The sequence below is a fragment of the Procambarus clarkii genome, chromosome 40 (assembly GCF_040958095.1).
Source record: "Procambarus clarkii isolate CNS0578487 chromosome 40, FALCON_Pclarkii_2.0, whole genome shotgun sequence".
In the NCBI taxonomy this organism is placed as follows: Eukaryota; Metazoa; Arthropoda; class Malacostraca; order Decapoda; family Cambaridae; genus Procambarus; species Procambarus clarkii.
In genome coordinates this window covers 27,507,736-27,527,146 of record NC_091189.1, presented here as the reverse complement: position 1 = coordinate 27,527,146, position 19,411 = coordinate 27,507,736, and the positions used below count along the sequence as shown (strand labels likewise).

At 42.5% G+C, this 19,411-nt stretch overlaps 1 protein-coding gene across 1 annotated transcript in view; it reads left to right on the top strand.

Annotated features, from left to right (window-relative positions):
- Positions 1 to 19,411, top strand: part of LOC123758018 (uncharacterized) — a 163,003-nt gene that overhangs the window by 81,608 nt on the left and 61,984 nt on the right. Inside the window, exons 9-11 of the mRNA XM_069338897.1 lie at positions 3,112 to 3,176; positions 3,365 to 3,555; positions 4,634 to 4,827. Of these exons, the coding sequence (XP_069194998.1) occupies positions 3,112 to 3,176; positions 3,365 to 3,555; positions 4,634 to 4,827 (450 nt within the window). The remainder of the gene's footprint in view (positions 1 to 3,111; positions 3,177 to 3,364; positions 3,556 to 4,633; positions 4,828 to 19,411) is intronic.

Here is a 19,411-nt window from a genome sequence, read left to right as displayed (position 1 = left end):
CTTGTTTCAATACTTTTATGACTTCTAAATGATATGAATTGATTTCACAATATTTTCATATTTATAACAATAATGCCATTCCAAAAGACAATTCAGACAGACTAATCAAAGTTAGAACAGTCATGCAATATCTCACACAGAAATTCAAAACATTATACATTCCTCAGAAAAATTTGAAGTTTGGATGAAAACTCAATGGCACGACGTGGCCGTCTTACTTTCAAGAATTATAATCCAAATAAACCTGATAAGTATGGAATAAAGCTCTACATGCTAGCTGAATCCCAGACTGGTTACATCTATGATTTTGAAGTGTATGCTTCAGGTCCTAGTCTTCAGGTCCATAATCTTCAGGTCCAAGTCTTCAGGTCCATAATTTTCAGGTCCATAATCCTCAGGTCCAAGTCTTCAGGTCCATAATCTTCAGGTCTAAGCAAAGAGTCAAATGCCAGTTGATAAAACAGTATTCCGATGTAAGGACAATACTTTTATAATTCTGTGGAAAGATAGGTGAATTGTTTCACTCATCACAACTTGCCACAATGCAGATACACAAGAAGTGGAACAAAGGAAATGAGTATGTAAACCTGACAGAACATCTTCATTGCAACAGGTCACTGTGAACAAACCAAACGCTATCTGTGACTCGATACAGACATGAACGGTGTTGATCATTTTGACCAAATGGTCAAATATTATCAATTCACACGGAAGTCACAAGTGGATGAAGAAAATGACTTTCTACTTTCTGCAAATGGCTATCCATAATGCTTTTTGTGTTGTACAATTACTACACAACAGATAGAAAGAAACTCACATTACTCCAATTCCACGAAGTAGTCCTTTCGCCACTACTATACATTACTGTCACCCTAAGAATTGGCCTCTGTAAAATGATAACATCACACATGCTGCTGATGTACTTGACAATGAGAGCACATCTACTGGGGACAATGTTGCAACACCCGGACCATCAACACCCGGACCATCAGGTGTGAGGCGGCCACTATTCACTTCACCTCCAGTTGTACATTCATCATCTGACTCAAGACGAGAGTCACAATATCCCTAGTGGTGCTTCTGCTAGGAAAAAAACCCGTATTGTGGATAATCAAGAATGTCTGAACAGGAACTTGTGCCATTCCCTAGTAAAGATACAGAAGCGTCTGAGGTGTCATGTTTGCAAAGTGTCTAGTAAAAAAAGGGACACCAGGTATAAGTGCAAGTCCTGTGATGTGCCACTGTGTGCAGCACCATGCTACAGCAAATACCATTCACAAGAAACAATATTGGGATGATAAGCAGTAATGCTTGCCCACCATCCACTCCACCTATAAAACATGGGTTGAAACTCTTCAGGAAACGTTTTTCTGGAGCAGGTGGAGTGGATAAAACTAATGCTCAACCCATGTCATGATCCACAAGCATTGGATTGAAAGTACAAAACATTTTTGTTTTTTATACATTTTATATTGTGGTTTATACTTTATCTTATTGTATTGGTAATATTGCTCTTAAATTTGCCCTTATATGCATATATCCCTTTAAAGCATTCCATTAGGAACAATTTGATACCAAAATGAGCGCTGTAAGATGAAAATTGATGTTATCAACCAGAAAAATTACTAAACATTTGTGAGCGGGAAATGGGGGGTGTAGCGGGTGGGCGCTCACTCACGGGTAATTCATGGCCTGTTTTCATCTTGGCTGCGGGTGAAGTGCATGCAGGTTTTTTACATTATATGCATATACTCCTGTACTCCTGTAGAGTTTTCTATTAGGAACATATTGATACCAAAATGAAAGACCTAGGATGAGAATTGAGGTGACCAGAGTGAAAAGAGTATACACATTTTATTGCTCTTGTGCGCTCACGGGTAATGAGCTCTTACTTTCTCTGTTTGGTGCGGGTGGTATGCCGGGCTTTTGGACTTCATATGCATTTGCTCCTGTAGAGAATTCTGTTGCGAACACATTGATACCAAATTGAAAAACATAGGACGCAAATTGAGATGACAAAGGTGAAAAGAGTATACGTACACTTTTCAGTATTACCGCGCGCTCCCGTGGAATGCCCGGTGCACCTTGGGGTGGTCTGGCACTCGCTCGCCCAAAGCGCGAAAGTACAGTATTAAGATGTTTGCCAACCCAAACAAACTCAACTCCGCCGGTGGTCAAACGTCAGCCTTGTCTGACCTCTGGGCAGAATGGTAGGTCTCCCACGGGTGTTGCAGTCAGGTTACAGCTAGGGTCACAATTGTTGGTAGTGGCAAGGTCTGTTAGGTTTGTTTATAGACTAAGTCCATCTGGTGAGACAGCTGGGCTGAGATAGGTCAAAAGTGATGTTACTCCTGGCTGGTCAGTGGTGACACTGATGGTGATCCAGTGATGATGTTGATGCTTTGGTCAGGCAGTGTTATATATCTGTCTGCTGGCTCAGTTTGGACCAATGTTGCTAAATCATTTTTTGTAGGTATTGTGCATATGTAGCAGTTCTGTACTTCCTAATGGCACTGATATTGCTGCTACAATTCTAACAAATACACCAGAGACAGTGCAAGGTGAAAAAGAGAACTTTTCATGGTATGTGATAGTTGGAGTTTGTTTACTTTGAGGGCCACCCATAATGTTTGTTTACTGCATTTCTCCTGTTGGTTTCAGGATAGTTTCATGTTAGAGTTTTTAGGGTGTCATACAAGTGGATAGCTATCCTCTTGTTACTCTATTTTGTGACTGAATGTACTTGAACCAAACTCTTTCTCACGGTATTGCACAGGATATGATCTGGATTTTGGAGGTGCTGTTTCACAGTGGATTGATACTTTCTTGAATGACTCCTTAGGACTGTATGTGATTTATCAAGGACCTTTAAAAGAATCTCTGTGGCACTAGTGCCTTATGTCACCATACTTGACTGTGTGATCCTTTCCATACATGCAGTGGATTATATATGTACCTCAGATAATGGCAAAGCAGTCAGCTCAGAAAGGCATTTTTCTTGAATTCAAAGGTTGACTTTTATATACTGTACTATTATCTTAAAGAAAATGCCACCTATCTTAATATAAATAGGAAATGGGGTGAATGACTACTGAATTTTATCATTCACAGGAAGGCCAAGAGTATAGTTCATCCAAAAAGAGAAGAAAAATCATTTACAAACTTGCAAGATATGGGTAAGTTGAGCAAGCGTTTTGTTTCTTAACCAAGAGACAAAATGTCAGTTGAATAATTTAGCAAACTACAGTACAGTACAGGTACTTAACCATATATCAGAATATTATTTTTAGATGTAAAAATATTTTAAATTATTGTTCTGAAAAACCTAGAGTTTGAAGGGGGTTATAGACTTTTTTTTCTGCAGACCAGAAGATCTTCAAAGAGCAATTGAAGATGTGCGCTCTGGAATGGGAACTTTACGGGAAATTGCTGAGAGATGGGGTGTACCGCACTCCACTCTTTCTGTTAATGCACGAATAGCTGGTGTGTCCATCCAGCAGAGAAATTTGGACTACGACAGTGATACTCTTGAAGCAGCAAAGCAGGCTGTTAAAGGTTTGTAAAACTTGCTCTGAATTTTTTTTTACACAGGAACAGCCACTTGATTCCTGTTAGCAGGCTGATAGGTTTCCCTTCCCATAATTCATGGTAAGTCTTGCCCATTTGTTTCCCCTGGAGCATGACCTGCCAATTGGTTAAAATTCATAGGCTGTACTGTACCTAATTAATGCTGGTTGAACAGGCAAACACTTAAGGATTAGTACCGAGACAATTCTTCCTGGCCAGGACTGAAAATAAGTAGCATGGCGGTCTATGTCCATCAGTTTACAGCTGATGGACCTGGGTCAGTCCCTGAGTACAACAGAAATGGTTGGCCTCATTTCTTTTCACCTAATGCTTCTGTTTACCTAGCAGTAAAATAGTTACTTGGTAGATCGGCAATTGTGAGTTGCATTTCGTGGTAAGTCAACAGTTGGTTCATGGGGGACCTCAATAATCCAAAGTGAAGGGATCCTTTTCCCAACAATGGGAATCATATTTAAGATGTGGCTTTTTCCAAGGCATCCAGACCTACTGTAAGACCATGCATACTGATTGGAAATTGTCCTCACTGCATTGAGGATCTGCTACATTGTCAGCAGATCATTGTGATGCTTAAGTAAATGCATGATTTGGTCACAAATGTAAGCATTTATAGACTCCAGATACATGGGATCTCTGAGAAGCTTAAGTATAGGTATTGTACTTGATGAAAATGTGGTTCATCTTTCCTCATCTTAACCTCTACTACACAACTGCTTAACCCTTTAACAATCTGCTCACATCCTGTTTGTTCCTTAGGTCTCTTTGCTGGAGACCTCAGGAATAGGTTGTGAGCCCCATGTGCCCGCGGGGGTTTTGAATCGTTCATTATACTGTACTTGAAAACACGTTTTCTTGGCAAGCTTATCACCCGTCAATTGAGATATCTCTGTGAGCATATAACCATGTACACTTGTCACATAACCATGTACACTTGTCACATAACCATGTACACTTGTCATATAACCATGTACACTTGTCATATAACCATGTACACTTGTCATATAACCAATGATGTACATTTCTGATACTATATTACAATAACTTGCAGCTGGATCAAGTTACATGAAGGTAGCACGTGAGTACAACATACCCAAGTCAGTGTTGTGGAGACGGTGTCAACGGGAAGGCATACTTCGGGAAGAGGCTCGGCGCTGTTACAACTATTCACAGGACGATCTCGGCCAGGCCCGAGATATGCTAATAAATGGCTGCTCACTCTCACAAATTGTCAAAGAAACAAAAGTTGGTTTGCTTATCACATTATTTTAAATATAATTGCTGTGGTGAGCCCTTATAGTACCCTGGAGCTTATCGGGCTAATGTATGTTATATTAGACCGGGAAATTAGCTATGGAGTTCAGACCTACCAGGGACCATGAGCCAGAACCTGCCCCCTTCAGAGAGGTTGCAGGGAGCAATGGCCCTGGAAAAAAACCCTGTGGTTGGGGTTTTCCTTTTCTGCCATCGACCGGGGTTAGGCACCCAGAAAGGTAGGCATAACAAAACAAATCCCACATAGTAAGAAACTAACAACAAAAACCGAACAGAGAGGTAGAACTCCCAATAATCCCAAGGAAACAAGCAAACAAGCAAACGTAACACACTACTGCCGTGCTGCTCGTCCGCGGCTCGCTCCCCCTCTCGGGGAGGGGAGGAGTGGACTCGGACCTCACCGCTCCGGCTGCATAGCACTCCAGTTCGTAAGCTAATGTCAACTGGGACAGACACTTCTCTGGCCTCAGTTTCCTAGGCGGTGTTTTCCTTCGTGGCGCTTACTGTTGTGTTTTTGTGTTGTGCGGTGCCCAGATGTTCCTTATCAGTACCAGGGCTGCATGCACTTAGGGGCTTCCTTTCCTAAGTGCCCTGTGAGTACTGCCCCTGCGTGACAGGGTTATCTTCCCTGGGGCGTTTGGGAACCATTCCTTGAGATTCTTGCTGCTCGGCAGTTGCCTCGCCCTTGGGGCCAGCTGGGGCTTGGGGCACTTGTTTGGCCCTGGGTGGGGACTGGTATTGTGCTGGTTAGGGAATCAAGGTGTTGCGCAACCTGCTACCTACTCGGCAACCGGTTCCTGTTGCCTCTGGGGGACGGTGTACTTTTGCAGGATTTTTCTTTTGTTTTTATTTTTATTTGGCTGGTGGGGGTCTGCCTAGTGTGGCTATAGTTCCACTGGTAGTGTTTGGTGGCCCTCTGCTAAGCCCCCGTGATTGTACACGTTGCAGGGATTTTCAGTGTTGGCATCTACCCCTTGTTCGTTTTGGGAGTTAACCGGTTAGCAACACCTTGCCCAGGCTTCCCATAGCAGTTAGCCTATGGGCCCTGTTAAACTCTGTCAGGGCTCGGCGGACCATTGGATGTGTCTTCCGGGTTCCATCCCATCTTGTGCGGGTTTGTTGGTTGCTGTGCCCTTGTCTCAGGGTGACAGTTGTCTCATTTACCTTCGTCATGCTGCCTGTTGGGTCACTGACACCTTGACACGGAGTCTTGCAAGTTGTGTTCTCTGCTTGTTCTCTAGTACTCTCCTGATGTCATTACTGTTCAGAATACAGGCGGCATCCGCGTTGCAAGCTCGGTTTAGGTTGCTGCAATGCGCTAGGTTGGTTTCCCATCCGGATGCCCCGGGGCCGCCCCGTTTTGGTTATGTGCTGTTCGCCCCTTTCCTTTTCTGTTCCCCGCTCCTGACCATCTGCGGGTTTCGGGGTCGGGACGGGGTTTAGTTGGAGCCGAGACTCGGGGGGGGGGGGGGTTTCGGGGGCTGCCCCGTTCAGGTTGGGGACGGAAATTTTCGAATCTGTTCCTCCTGCCAAGGCTTCTGGGTCTTACCAGCGGCCCTTTCTTTGCTGCCTTTCCCCTGGACTCTTCCTTTTCTTTAGGGGCAGAGGGTGTGGAGGACGGCTCTGCCCTGGGGCTTCTGTTGCGGGTTCCAGGGGCTGTGGGGGATGCTCGCTAGCAGTTCTGGGGCTGTTTGCCCCTGCTGGGGTTTTCTGCTTCTGGGTGGGATTTTTTGTCCCTCTCGTGTGCTTACTTTCCACATTTGCTGGCATGTTTTTGGATCTATTGCATCGGTCACGGCTCCTTGTTCTGGTGACCATTTTCTTTCTGCAGTTTACTTTCCCGCTTGGCCACCGGCGGCGCTGCGGTTTGTTTACCGGTGCCTGGGTGTGCGAGCTCACATTTTGAGTTAGTTTTTCACCTCCTTCAGGGGTTTTATCTTCCTCTTGCCATGTAACACGGGTGCTCTGTTCTTACTCTTTTTAATCTACTTTTACATGCACCCTGTCCTTATTCTTTATTTACTTCTCAAACCAAGGGACCCCCAGAGCTATACTTGAGCCGACCCACGCCACGAGGTCTTAACCCTCAAACCGCGCATATCATATATAAATGATATCAGTGACAAAACCGAAACCGCGCACATCATTTATATATGATTTCGTGTCTAGCGCTATAATTTAAACTCCCCGCCTGGGATAGGGGCAGCTATAGTACAGCCACGACCGATAGTTGCCAGATGCCACCTAGAAAAAAAATCCAGGCCAACATTCTTGGGTGTTACAGCCAGTATTGAGCAAGCCACCAAGGCTGGCGCACGCAGCACAAGCTCACAGCACCGCTGTTCAGCTTGTGACCACAGCATCGCCTACAAATACCATAATATATATGATACTGCTATTATTTAGCAGTGATAGTATTACTGAGGCCCCCTGACTGTGATAAAACTGACCAGGATTCTGATAATAGCAGGATTGTGGTGATATTTAGCGCTGTGCTCCATGGAGGGAGGAGTAAGGCTGTGGGAGGGAGGGTTGTGGCGTCGTCTTCTGACTGTGTGTGGCCACCATTTATTGACTGCACTCACCATACCAGCTTAGTGGTTCGATATGGTGAACACAAATGTAGATACTTATATATAACGTGTGTATAGTGTTAGATAACAGCGAGAGGAGTAGGTTGGGAGCCGCCATTTTGGTGAGGGAAGAGCGTCGTCTGCAAGTCTTGGCATGGTGTTTACTGATGGCCACTATGGTCTTTGGGCACCATACCAGCTTATTTGTACAGGTATAGTGAATAAAACAGGTAGATACTTATATATAATAGGTGTATATAGCGTAATAACACCACAAACAATATTGTTGGAGGACAAATATTAGTGCGTCTGGCCTTGAGGGCGGCCGCTGATCAGCTGACTGTGTGAGTAGCTACGTCTTTGTGGCCTTTACTCACCATACAAGCTTAGATGTACAATTATGGTGAACAAAACATGTAAATACGTATATATAACGTCTGTGTATAGTGAATAAATACAGAAAGAGTATTGTGGGGGGTGAATGAGGGTGAGTGAAGTGGTGTTGAGGGAGGTAGTGGCAGTGAGTGGCTCGCTGGTGTTTGGCGGTCACTCTTCGTTGCTTTTTGACTCACAAGACCAACTTAGTAGTTCGTTATGGTGTACAAAACATGCAAATACTTATATATAACCTGTGTATATAGTGTAACAACAGCAAAACTATTTGTTTATTCTTTTATGAACATAATAATTGAATCACTAATATGCACACCATAATTTTGAGTACAGCGATGGTTCACACATTTTATAATATAAATATACCACAATTCACTGTATGGAATAATATTACTGCAAAAAACTAAGAAAAAATCAATCAGAGACATTGAAATAATTAGGTAATAATATATTTGTGGCAACTGCCGTCTGACAGCTCGGGCGGAGTAGACCTCATCTGGCGAAGGCTCTGCCAACGCCCCTTTTTTGCCACACTTCCCTACCCTATTGCGGCTAAAATATGCCACCTACGATTTTTTTGTTATTTTTTCCATGATCAGGGAACAAAAATGAACACTTCTATAAGACGAAAGAATTTTTTGGAATTTTTTTTTTTGTTGCGCCTGTGGGTGTGAATTCCATTTGGGCCCCTAGCGGTTTGAGGGTTAAACCGTTTGACCGGCTTTAGATTCTACAACCTTATGACGTGAAAACAGATTTCTAGCAAAACTCTAGGATCGCCTTGCGCTGCCACCACCAGACCATTACCACTGAGCAATGACCGAGGTCTAGATCGATCATGCTAATCAATAAACTTCGGGGCTTGATCCCCACTAGTAATATATGAATTTGGATTTAAAGTTTAGTGTAGAATTAATTAAAATCAAAGGGATAATGAATTCTTATTCGGTGTTAGAATGCGGCCCAACTCAACTCTGCTTCTTAGGCTACCCACGTGGTCCGGGACAATGTAAATAAATTACATAAAATGGAAATTAATAAAAAGACAATTTACTAGCTAAATGGTTTATTCAAAACTAAACAAAATCTAAATCAAAGCACTCCCTGGCTTAACACTTCCTACATGAGCCGGCAATGAGTTGAACTAATTCCCTATACCAAACTCTTATAGCAACTCTACCTTGGCGACCAGCTCGATGTTAGTGCTAGGTCTTGGGGCCAATGATTGAGGCCACCTGCCCGGGCCGCTCCTGGTACCACACTGTCTTTCCCACATGCTCCTCTACCCAGAAGCCAGAGCAGGGTATTCTTCCGCCTAGTTTACTAAGTTGCTAGCAAGGCTTAAGTTGAACAACTAATCTCTGTTGCACTGACTGACCCAGATTGGTTGAATTATTTTAACTGAAGTTAATTACACAAGCATTTTAGGGAAGGGCTATTTCCGATTACAAAATGGCTATTTGACCTTTGAGAAATAGTGGACGTGGCAACTCTGATGACCTGTGACCGCTGAGGTCACTCCGCTGTAAAGTCTAGTCCCGGCTCGTGACGTCACTGATGGTGACTTACTCATTATTCTAACAATCAGGATACTCTTGATACTATAAACAGGAATATTATACAATTTGAATGAAGATTAATCTCTCTAAATTACTGAATAATGTGGAATAATTCATTATACGGAATTGTGAACAAAGGCGGCAGTTATTTTCACCGCCAATCCCCCCCAGGGATGCGACCATGCTTGAGTCAGGTCCTTACACGTGGTTCCAACCTTCCCACTCTTTCATACAATTATTCATTTTAAAACAGCTTCAGTTGTTACAGCCGTTTCTTTGCTTTTCTGGGGTGTTTTGTCCATCTTCTGTTCCTTTGGGAACGCTTGGGTGTTGTTTTTTACATTGGTTTTTGTGTTTTCTGTTTATTTGGGTTTGGGCTCCGTGTCCCTGTCTGTTTATGCTTGCTTCCACACCTTGTCCCTCTGTTTTCAGTCCGTTTTGGCTGTTTTCCTGGGGGTTCTGTCTGGGTGCTGGGCTTTGCTCTTTCTGTGGTGTATTTCTGCCATCAAATGTGGAAGTATGAGTTCCCCCGGGTTTGATTCCGGGTTACTTTGGGTTCTTTGGCTTTGTTCCGGAGGTTTCTTCCTCTTAGGCCCCCTTTGTGGGTTCAGGGGGCTTTGTTACCTCGTGTGTGGCCCGGTTCTGCCTTCTGGGGTTCCAGGGGTCTTCCTGGCTTGCATGCTGATCTTTTGGGTTTGGCACGTGTTGTGGTCGTGCCGGCTCCTTGGGTCTTTGTTGTAGAGGTGGGTCTTTTGGTGCAGTTTTTGTGCTCTCTTGGTGCCATCTTCGTCTGGCCTGCGCGGTGCTCTCTGCTCACCGGTCGGCGACTTGTCTCTTTCTTTATTTTTATTTTTTATTTTTTCATGTGTATGTATGCGTTTATGTGTGTGTTTATTTATATATATATATATATTATATATATATATATATATATATATATATATATATATATATATATATATATATATATATATATATATATAATGTCGTACCTAGTAGCCAGAACGCACTTATCAGCCTACTATGCAAGGCCCGATTTGCCTAATAAGCCAAGTTTTCATGAATTAATATATTTTCTCAATTTTTTTTCTTATGAAATGATAAAGCTACCCATTTCATAATGTATGAGGTCAATTTTTTTTTATTGGAGTTAAAATTAACGTAGATATATGACTGAACCTAACCAACCCTACCTAACCTAACCTATCTTTATAGGTTAGGTTAGGTTAGGTAGCCGAAAAAGTTAGGTTAGGTTAGGTTAGGTAGGTTAGGTAGTCGAAAAACAATTAATTCATGAAAACTTGGCTTATTAGGCAAATCGGGCCTTGCATAGTAGGCTGACAAGTGCGTTCTGGCTATTAGGTACGACATATATATATATATACTGTATATATATATATATACAGTGGTACCTCGGAATGCGATTGTCCCTGTATGCGAGGTTTTCGGAAGGCGAGCAGTATTTACTCCAAAAATTTGTCTCGGAAGGCGAGGGTTACTTCGGGATGCGAGTTTGTTGATACGCGTACAGGCCGACCTAGCGCGTGGTGGTTCGGCGATCGTCGCCCCTCAGTTTACCATTGTCTCGCGCTCAGTGACTACCCCCACATCAATTCTTCTCGCGGATTTTCAGTGTTTTGTTGGATTTTTGGTGATTTGTCTATACAATTTGTTATTATATATCTCACCATGGGTCCCAAGAAAGCCAGTGGTAAGGATAAAGGCCAGAAAGCTCATGTGAGGATGACAATAGAGGAGAAACAAGAGATCATTCGGAAGCATGAGAACGGTACACGTGTTGTTGAACTTTGTAGGCAGTACAACAAAGCCACATCAACAATATGCACTATACTTAAGAAGAAAAATAAGATTATGGGTGCTAAAGTGGCAAAAGGAGTAAGAACATTAACGGCACAAAGACCACAAATACTTGAAGAAGTGGAAAAGTTGTTATTAATTTGGATACACGACAAGGAGTTGAGGGGTGATAGTGTTTCGGAGGCCATTATTTGTGAGAAAGCCAGGGTGTTGCACGAAGACCTTCTAAAGAATACCCCTGCAACGAGTGATGCAGATAAGAAAGAGTTTAAGGCAAGCAGGGGCTTGTTTGAAAAATTTAGAAAGAGAAGTGGTATCCATAGTGTTACAAGGTGTTACTCCCCTTCCAAACAGTAACTCCTCTCCTCCTCCCCCCTCCTCGCCATCTTCCATACGCCTACAGCACTCGACAGCAAGGTAAGTAATAACTGGAACATAGTTTTGTAGGTTTATTTAGATGAATTAGGTAAATTAGGTATAAAAATTTAGTTTGATGTGGGGTTTTTGGGGTAGTCAGGAACGGATTAATTCATTTCCCTTTATTTCTTATGGGGAAATTAACTTCGGAATGCGAGGCGTCTCCAGGAACGGATTAAACTCGTATTCTGAGGTATGCCTGTATATTATATATATATATATATATATATATATATATATATATATATATATATATATATATATATATATATATATATATATATATATTATATATTGACAATATATATATATATATATATTGTCAGGGAACGTGAGAGGTAAGTAACAGTATACAAGATGTCCTAAGTACTTTATCTTGTCAACGGTCGCCAACGTCAGGGTCTCTCTCTCTCTACATGGACACCACCCAGTAGTATTAGCGATAACTGTTACTCACCGTAGCCCTGCGAGTCTTCACTCAATCCTCGCGGCGCCACTGTTCGCCAGGAGAGTATCCCAGTCAATCTCCAGCTGGCCTTTATAGCCAAAGATGAGTGGGAACACAGTTTGCTCTCTCCCAACCTTGTGCCCGCCCCGACAAGGGCTCTACTACTAACTGCAAGGTCGCCAACTGGTGTTTCCCGTGTCCAGTAACACGTCAGTGGTATTGTGGAATTGTTGTACTAATGGCAGAGCTCACTCATTAAATCTGGTCTCAGGCAGGTATATGTCTCTAATACTCTCACTCTTTGGAACTGTTCTATAGCAACAAGATATATGGAGGGATAATATAAACGCAAAGGTATTTTGTATTTTACTTAAAACTTCAAGGTATTATATCTGTATCAACAACGAAACATCAAGTACAATGCAGAAAGTCACTCTCTCTTCATAAAACTGGGGCTCATCTAGAGGGCAATACTCCCCCCTCCTATCAATGTCATAATCAGCTGAGCGGCCCACCCTCACCGTGCGAATGCTTAGTACTTATTTCTTTGGCGTGAAGCACCTGATTCTTTAAATTCGCATGGATCACTATGTTTGTAATCAACACAATATGTTCTATAATGGCAATAGAATGCAATGAATCACCACACTGATCTCAAGTTCAATAAATCATTTCTACAGCACTTAACATAATATTTCACTATAATGGCATAATACACTGTACTTCATAATAATTACAATGAATGCAATTAACCACAGTACTGCCCTTAGATTCAGTAACTCCTCTCGAAGGCGATAACACAATTAATCACTGCACACATGGAAATGTTATTCATCACACCAGCATATACATATACAGAGATAAATTCATTAATATCGATAATAATAAGATAAATACTGAGCACACAGCCTAACACCAATAACTGGTACACTTATATATATATTCTCTGGCATAAGTTATCATATTAATGTCACATGAAAGCAATCATCAACGACACAGTAAACTCTTCAATGATTACAGGTGCATCCACACACCGCAAATATTTATACCGTGAGAGCTTTCTACAGCCTCACTTCTCACAACTGTGTCCTACCGGCCTGAGGAATTGAGGAATTCACAGAGCAGATGCACAAAATAGAGAACATACTTGACAACCTAGCAAACCCAGCTCCAGATATTATCTTCCTTGGAGATTTCAATTTACCAAGTCTAAGATGGAGAATAGCAAACACAAATATCATAGCAGGGAATGACCCGGGAAATAACCAACCACAGGTCAGAGAACTTTTGAGATTCTGTGACAAATTCTCGCTCAATCAACAGATTACAGAACCAACTAGGAACGAAAACACACTAGACTTGTTATTCACAAACAATGATGAACTAATCAGAGACATCACAATCTCAGATACTTCATACTCAGACCATAAGCTCATTGAAGTGCGAACTAGCATAAATAACGGTAGTAGGTCTAAGAGACCCAACAAGCGAGAAGGAATATTCAATCAATTCAATTTCAACAATAAGAGGATTGACTGGGAAAAAATAAATGTAGACCTTGCAACCATTCAATGGGAGACGGTCTTAAGCGACAAAACTCCCACACAGGGAATAGCTCAACTGACAGCTGAAGCTTACAAGGTCTGCTTGAAGCACGTGCCTGTGAGGAGGGGCAGAAAGAGGACCACTCTAGAAAGAGAATGCAGACGACTGTACAGGAGAAGGAAAAAATAACGGAAATGCTTCGGCAAACACAACTATCACAAGTAAGGACAACAAGCCTAAGCAGGGAGATCGAAGAAATAGAACAAACGTTGAAGCGATCATATGAGTCGGAGGAAATGGAATTGGAACAGAAAGCTATACAAGAGATAAGGAAAAATCCGAAATATTTTTTCACATACGCAAAATCAAAATCCAAAACCTCGACCAGTATTGGACCGTTAACCCTTACACTGCTCAGGGGTCATATGGACATTTACACCCCTGTGCGCAAGAAAAAAAAAAATTCAAAAAAATTTTTTTGTCTTCTAAACATGTTAATTTGTGTCCCCTGAGCACGGAAAAAATAACAAAAAAATCGTAGGTGACATATTTTGGGCGCAATTGACCGAGGAAGTCTGGCAAAAAGTGGGCGTTGACAGAGCGGTCGTCAGACCCGGTCAACGTCACCCGCGTTGACAGATGGGAGTTGCCACAAAGATATTATTACCTAATTGTTTCAATGTCTCCGATTGATTTTTTCTTAGTTTTTTTGCAGTACTATTATTCAATAGTGTGTATTGTAATATATTTATATAATAAAAGTGGTTAATAATCGCTATACTCAAAAGTATGATGTGCATATTAGTGATTCAATTATTATGTTAATAAAACAATAAACAAATAGTTTTGCTGCTATTACACTCTATACACAGGTTATATATAAGTATTGGCATGTTTTGGTCACCATAACGAACCACTAAGTTGGTATTGAGAGTCGAAAAGCAACGAGGAGTTACCGCCACACACCAGCCAGCCACTCGCTGCCACTCCCTCAACACACGCACTAAACTTTCTCCCCCAACAATACCATTTGTGGTGTTATTACACTATATACAGACGTTATATATAAGTATGTGTATATTTTGTTCACCACAACTGTACAGCTAAGCTGATATAGTAAGTTCAGACACTAAGAGTCGTCGCTATACACAGATGGCGGCTGGCGGCTCCCTCACTCATTCAACGTCACACGCACTAAACTTTCTCCCCCAACAATACCATTTGTGGTGTTATTACACTATATACAGACGTTATATATAAGTATGTATATATTTTGTTCACCACAACTGTACAGCTAAGCTGATATAGTTAGTTCAGGTACCAAGAGTCGTCGCTATACACAGATGGCGGCTGGCGGCTCCCTCACTCATTCAACGTCACACGCACTAAACTTTCTCCCCCAACAATACCAGTTGTGGTGTTATTACACTATATACAGACGTTATATATAAGTATGTATATATTTTGTTCACCACAACTGTACAGCTAAGCTGATATAGTTAGTTCAGGCACTAAGAGTCGTCGCTATACACAGATGGCGGCTGGCGGCTCCCTCACTCTCTCAAGGTCACACGCACTAAACTTTCTCCCCCAACAATACCTTCTGCAGTGTTATTACCCTATATACACATATTATATATAAATATCTACATGTTTTATGCACCGTAACTGTACACCTAAGCTTGTAATGCGCCCAAAGAGCATAGTGGCCACCCTCTAAACAGCTAGACAAATCGTGCAGACGACGTCACCTCCGTCACCCATATGGCTCCTCCCAGCATAATCCTTTTGCTGTTATTACACTAATACACACATTATATATAAGTATCTACATTTGTGTTCACCATAGAGAACCACTGACCTGGTATAGTGAATGCAAACAATAACAGGTGGCCACACAGTCAGTAAACGATGCTGTCTCCCTCCGTCTCTCAGCATCACTCCTCTCACAGCGCTAATTATTACAACAATCCTGCTATTATCACAACCCTGGTTATTTATATCACAGTCATTGGTCATCTGTAATATTGTCATCGCTAAATAATAACAATTATATATTTATTTTGACATTTTTCGGCGATGCTGTGGTCACAAGCTGAACATCAATGCTGTTCGCTCATGCTGCGTGCGCCGGCCTTGGTTGCTCCAACAGTACTGTGCCTCTCACACCTGAGAATATTGCCCACGATTTTTTTTAAAAATGGCATCTGTTTACAAGAGCCCTGAGGAAGCTACTGTGAACCCCGTGTAGCCGCGGGCCATTTGAATCAGGCCTGGCACCCTATGGCGTATATATACGCCATGCGCACCATGGGACATGTTACTCAGGGCGTATATATACGCCATGCGCAGTTTAAGGGTTAATTACAAGTGAAGGTACGTACACAGAGGACAACAAAGAGATTAGTGAAATTCTAAGAAGCCAGTATGAGGCTATGTTTAGCACACCAATAAACAACATGAAAGTTGATGACCCAGACAGCTTCTTTATGAATGACATTCAAGCTGCAGATAATATAACGGATATTACCACAAACTCGGAAGACTTTGAAAGAGAAATTGACAATATGCCTATGCACTCAGCCCCTGGGCCTGACTCATGGAATTCAATATTCATAAAGAAATGTAAAGTACCAGTAGCGAGAGCACTCAACATAATATGGAGAAAGAGCTTGGATACAGGGGAGATACCAGCAGCACTTAAATCTGGAGATATAGCTCCGTTGCACAAGGGGGGGAGTAAAGCCTTGGCAAAAAATTATAGGCCAGTTGCACTAACATCACACATAATAAAAGTGTTTGAAAGAGTAATTAGGAATCAAATTTCTAGTTTTATGGAAAACAATGAATTGCACAATCCAGGACAACATGGATTTAGAGCGGGAAGATCATGTCTGTCACAGTTACTCAACCACTATGACAAAATCACAGAAGCCCTAGAAGAAAAGCAAAATGCAGATGTTGTATACACAGACTTTGCAAAGGCGTTCGACAAATGTGACCATGGGGTGATAGCTCACAAAATGAGGTCAATGGGAATAACTGGAAAAGTAGGACGCTGGATACTCAATTTCCTGTCGAACAGAACACAAAGAGTAACAGTCAATCAGATAAAATCGAGTCCAAGCGATGTTAAAAGCTCTGTACCTCAAGGTACAGTCCTTGCACCGCTACTGTTCCTTATTCTCATATCTGATATTGACAAAAATACACATCACAGCTTCGTGTCGTCCCTTGCAGACGACATAAAAATCAGCATGAAGATTACCTCTGCTGAAGACATTGAAAAACTACAAGCAGATGTCAACAAAGTTTTCGATTGGGCAACAGAAAATAACATGATGTTTAACAGTGATAAATTTCAGGTACTCAGGTACGGCAAAAATGAGGATCTGAAACATAATACAGGGTACAAAACACAATCGAATCTTCCCATAGTAGAAAAACATCATGTCAAGGATTTGGGAATAATGATGTCCGACGATCTAACATTTAGGGAGCATAACCAAGCAAATATCGCGTCAGCCAGAAAAATGATTGGATGGATTACGAGAACTTTCAAATCCAGGGATCCCATCACAATGGTTGTACTCTTCATGTCACTTGTGTTGTCCCATCTCGAGTACTGCTCAGTACTCGCTTCCCCCTTTAGAGCAGGAGAGATTGCTTAAATAGAGGGAATACAGAGAACATATACGGCACGCATAGACGAGATAAAACACCTAAATTATTGGGATCGTCTCAAAGCTCTCCAAATGTATTCTCTAGAAAGGAGACGAGAGAGATACCAAATAATATACACATGGAAAATACTGGAGGGTCAGGTCCCAAATCTACACAGTATAATAACAACGTACTGGAGTGAACGATATGGAAGAAAATGCAAGATTGAACCAGTGAAGAGCAGAGGTGCCATAGGCACAATCAGAGAGCACTGTATAAACATCGTGGGTCCGCGGTTGTTCAACGTCCTCCCAGCGACTATAAGAAATATTGCCGGAACAACCGTGGACATCTTCAAGAGAAAACTGGACGGTTTTCTAAGAGAAGTTCCAGATCAGCCGGGCTGTGGTGGGTACGTGGCCCGGTGGGCCACTTCAAGCAACAGCCTGGTGGACCAAACTCTCACAAGTCAAGCCTGGCCTCAGGCCGGGCTTGGGGAGTAGAAGAACTCCCAGAACCCCATCAACCAGGTACCGTGACATAGACATTAGTGAGCCTTGCTCACGACATGAAAGATACTCTGGCTAAATATATAGCTGACTAAAGGGGAATTGGGAGGGAAACTAGAATCACCTACTTCCACCTCACTGATGTGGACTCGCCCTCCAGTGAGAGTTGAATTGTAGCTCCTGGTCCCGGCTCTCGCCTCGTTGTAGGGAACACCTCCACACACACACTGATGCGTTCTACAGGAACCCAATCAACGTCCCAAAATAAACGCGTCGTCACCGTGCTCTGTCCTCCGCAGGTCCGTGCTCCTCCACAACGTCTTGCAGGGTTGGAGTCGGTCTCCCGGCCGTCGACTTCTCCTCACAACTATGGCTGCCAACCTACTTCTCGGCTGCAGTCGTCCTGATTCCCAATTAGTTTTCTTCTTTCACTGCTACCCGGTGGATTGGCCCGGCCGCTACGTCGTCACTGTGAAGCTATCAGACTCCCAGACGTCACTGTCTAGACTTCACTCTGCACAGCACCTGACCCTGGAGCACTTGATGTTCAATATTCCATCAATTCCCTCCTCGGTCCACCCATGGAATGAAGGAAGACCTTTCAGCGTACTTACAGACTACGGGTGACGCGTAAAATCCATGGGAGCGGGGTACAACTGTCAAATCTGACAGGACCAACCTTCGCACATCCGTCCACCTTGACGTGTCGTGTCAGACTGGCGCCAAAGTGGCCCGATCTCCAGACCCCCCCTGCCTTCGTGACGTCATACTTGCCAGGGGCGGTTTTCATTGGCTCCCTGTGCCACGTCACTGTCAGTGACCAATCTGCTGCCACTGACGTCACACAGTTTTGGCGGCAAAACGGAGGGGCCAGCGCCATATTGGCGTCCTAAAGGGCCTATACCACAGGCCAAAATACTTTTCTTTTACGAATTTCTCGCCAACGCGAGAACACTACACGCTCCCACATATATCAAATTGTTGCCCGCAACGTAGAGAACGCGCGGGTAAAGTGGATATGGCTCTTACAGCTGGCGTGGGAGAAATATAAGGGGGGAACACCATCACAATATATATATATATATATTAGTATATTTTGGTAGCAGTCTTTCCTGCAGACATATATTATTAGATATGACCGAAAAAGTAAGATTAATAATTCTAACACGAATTTTCTCAATCTTTCGTACATTTCTTTTCACTGTTGGAGGTAAATCAAAAATCAATTCTCCAAAATTCATTTTTATTTCTAGTCTGACGCGACACGAGCGCGTTTCGTAAAACTTATTACATTTTCAAAGACTTTAGTTTACAAATACACAACTGAATAGAACTTACGCATCTCCGATTTTATATCTACATTTTAGTGAGGTGGATGGGGTGAGGTGGCATTAATAGGGTATTAATTTCATCAACACAAGACAGAACAAGAGGTGGCATTAATAGGGTATTAATTTCATCAACACAAGACAGAACACGAAACAATGGGTGTTGAATAGAAGTGTTTGTAGAAAGCCTATTGGTCCATATTTCTTGATGCTTCTATATTGGAGCGGAGTCTTGAGGTGGGTAGAATATAGTTGTGCATTAATTGGCTGTTGATTGCTGGTGTTGACTTCTTGATGTGTA